A 3,118-nucleotide genomic window follows, 5' to 3' on the forward strand; every position below is an offset into this window, starting at 1 on the left:
AATAAATAAATAAATGGGGAAATAAATGCAAGAAAGAATGAATGAATAAAAGGATAAATAAATAAATGCGGAAATATATCAAGGAAAGAATGAATGAATAAAATAATAAATAAATAAATGCAGAAATATATCAAAGAAAGAAAGAATGAATAAAAGAATAAATAAATAAATGCAGAAATATATCTAAGAAAGAATGAATGAATAAAAGAATAAATACATACTTTTGCTTTTGCCTTTCCCCAAGGAGACCTATGTGTATTGCTTTTCCCTTAGAGAACTATGTGTATTGCTTTTTCCTTCCTCTTCCTTAACTGTCAATCAACGTGTTGTGGCCCGCCTACTAAGTCCAACTAATCACTCACAGAAGTATTTCTCTCCATGATCAGAGATGTATAAAGGTCTGATACACACTCCATACCAGTTGGTGGCGGTAATGCACCAATTCGTTGTTATACAACTGACAATAAAAGCACAAAGAAGAAGAAGAAGAAGGAAGAAGAAGCTAATGTTAGACAGAACCAGCACATGTCAATGCGATCTAAATGTAGAAGTCCATTTACCGGAGATAACTGTAAGAGAGAGAGGGAGAGGAAGAGGGCGGAGAGGCAGAGGTGTTGGAGGTGCAGTCAGGGCAAGGAGAGGCAGAGGACCTACCTAGAGTGATGGCTCAATAGAGGACGAAGAAAGAGTGGAAGCCCTCCAAAGGAACCCGAGGGCTGTTACCGAGGTTTGTATTTATAAGGTTGTTGTAACGTTATTATATTCTGACCTGTTTGCACTTTATGACAAACCCCAGCACACAGTGATAATGTTATTTACATAGCAGCTCTGTGCACATGTACTGTACTGTGTACATGTACTGAGACAGGTACTGTAACATTAGATAGTAGTAACATGTCATTTACTGGGCAACAATGATTATATGAAGCCATATTATACACTGGCCAGCCTGCAAACCCTAATATGCAGTACCATGTTGCCAACATAATGTCATGCAACTTATAAAGCCTTATTTTATCAGAATCACAAATTCTTTATTGATACCCGAGGGGAAATTCTTGGTCACAACTGCTAAGCTTGCATGTCAATTAAATATAAAAATTATAAAATCTAAATCTAAATAAAGGTAATGTGGACATGTAAAGTAATTTACAGCATCAACAGAAGTGTAATGATAAATAGTAGTAGTGCATTAAATACTAATAGTAATAATGAGTACCGGTATATTTCATTTGGAATGGATACAATCTTGAAAACAACATCGAGGCAGAGTAACCAGAGTATTGAAGCAGAGAATATTGCTTATTGAGTATTTTTCCATGTGTTCTCTTTCTTCAGACTTTTTCAAGAGATGACCCTTGAAGAACACAGAGCTCTCCACCCTTCTGCTGGAGAGGCGGCCAGGCCTGGTCTTTGATGCCTTAATGATGCATCAACGCAGACATGGTGCCCCACCGTCTGCCGGAGTGCCAGGAGTACCTTGGTGTACTTGTGGTAACTGTAGGGAAATGCTGTGGCCAGGAGCAAGTGAACGTCTCGGGTTACGTATGTAACCCTTGTTCCCCCGAGAAGGGGAACGAGACACTGCGTCGGTGATGACACTATGGGAACGCCTCTGGGCCGTAGAGCGACGGACTTAGCTCTCCGTGTGACCAAGGAAATGGCTTGTTCCATCGGCCGATCCATGGCGGCTTTGGTGGTTACGGAGCGCCATCTGTGGCTCAACCTCTCAAGCATCCAGGGGAAGGAGAGGGCTTTTCTCCTGGATGCGCCCCTCTTGCCTACTGGCCTGTTTGGCGAAGCAGTGGATGCTGTCGTCAACAGGTTCCGGCACGCCAAAACTCAGGGAGAGGCATTTGAGCGATATCTCCCCTGCCGGTCAGGACCGCGACGGCTCAGGAAAGGCGGACGCAGCTTTCGTCCAGCACCTACCGCCCCAGCCAGAAGCAGAACGTCGCTTCACGGGATCCCCCTCAACCAACCTGGGATGCAAGATGGCGCTCTCAGCGTCATTCAGTCTCGGCGGGCCTGGGTGAAGAGGTCTTCGAGTAGGGGGACCCACCACCACGACTGGGCTCACAAACTGTGGTTCACCGGCGAGCTTTCCCTGGCCGTCCTCCACTTCAGGGCGCCACTGGGGATTCCCGCGGGACACCGGCCACCAGCCCTGAGGGGCAGGTCCCCTTGGCGAATTTCGCGGAAGCTTGGTGAAGCCTTGCAAACATTTCCCCGTGGGTCCTGCGCACAGGTCATTGACGTACACGTTTTAATCAATAAATCATTTTGATAATGAATGGCACACAACTTCTAATATTATTATACACACACAAGAATCTGATACTTGGACACACTGGTTACATTCTGCATAATTATTTTGACCACATACAACCAAGGGGCGGATTTCTTTCACAAATTTGCACACCATAAAATCATTGTATGACCGTTTATTACTATATTTAGTCATTACATTGTCATAAGATAATCCTCTATCCATATGGTAAAGAAAAAACACACAATGCTGACCGCACACTACAGAATCCACATCTTGCACTTGTCTAACAGAATGTTGCGTGGATTTACAATTACTGTTGAGAAAGACAGAAAAGGATTCAGGAAAATGTGAGTATATCGGAGAGTTCCCAAAACTGTCAAAGAATGATCCCACACCCTGCTTGTCAATATAGATAGCTACCCAGTGTTGTCCTCCCAGGTGGGAGGGGAAAGAAAGACTCCAAGAAAGACACCTTGCTTCACTACCTTATCAAGTACTTTTGACAATTCTATCGTATTCATACTATCGTTTGTTAAAGTTAGAAAAAGTCAATGAGAACCTGTCTTCTTGATGATATCTCAATTATAGAATCATATGTGGCGTAAATAACCGCATTTATTGTGCGTTGAAGTGGATTTCTAAAATGAGCCTCTAATCTAACGCTACCGTTTTTAATGAGCGACAAATGGTCTCCGCATCCTTCATCAGGGCTCAGGTTAAAAAAGTTAAAAAGGTTATGGCCATAGCGTTGTTTTAAGATACTTTCCAGTTGCGGAGTACAATTGATGAAACTCCCTGATGGCATTCCCTCTGGTAAAGTTGGGTTGAAAGGGTTTTGATGGATCT

At 43.1% G+C, this 3,118-nt stretch overlaps 1 protein-coding gene across 1 annotated transcript; it reads left to right on the forward strand.

The window, feature by feature from the left end:
- Window positions 1-357: 357 nt before the first annotated feature.
- LOC119888200 lies at window positions 358-2,290 on the forward strand. The gene is made up of 2 exons (XM_038698675.1): window positions 358-727; window positions 1,339-2,290. Exon 2 carries the CDS (start codon window positions 1,604-1,606, stop codon window positions 2,285-2,287), a length of 684 nt encoding a protein of 227 aa, XP_038554603.1. The 5' UTR covers window positions 358-727; window positions 1,339-1,603; the 3' UTR covers window positions 2,288-2,290.
- The last annotated feature ends 828 nt before the right edge of the window (window positions 2,291-3,118 follow it).

The sequence above is a fragment of the Micropterus salmoides genome, unplaced genomic scaffold (assembly GCF_014851395.1).
Source record: "Micropterus salmoides isolate LMB-PRFRI ecotype aquatic unplaced genomic scaffold, ASM1485139v1 Ms_hic_scaffold_5, whole genome shotgun sequence".
Lineage (NCBI taxonomy): Eukaryota > Metazoa > Chordata > Actinopteri > Centrarchiformes > Centrarchidae > Micropterus > Micropterus salmoides.

Bases quoted from the DNA above. Each gene is read 5' to 3' on its own strand.
- LOC119888200 (XM_038698675.1), top strand. From the start codon at position 1,604: ATGGGAACGCCTCTGGGCCGTAGAGCGACGGACTTAGCTCTCCGTGTG.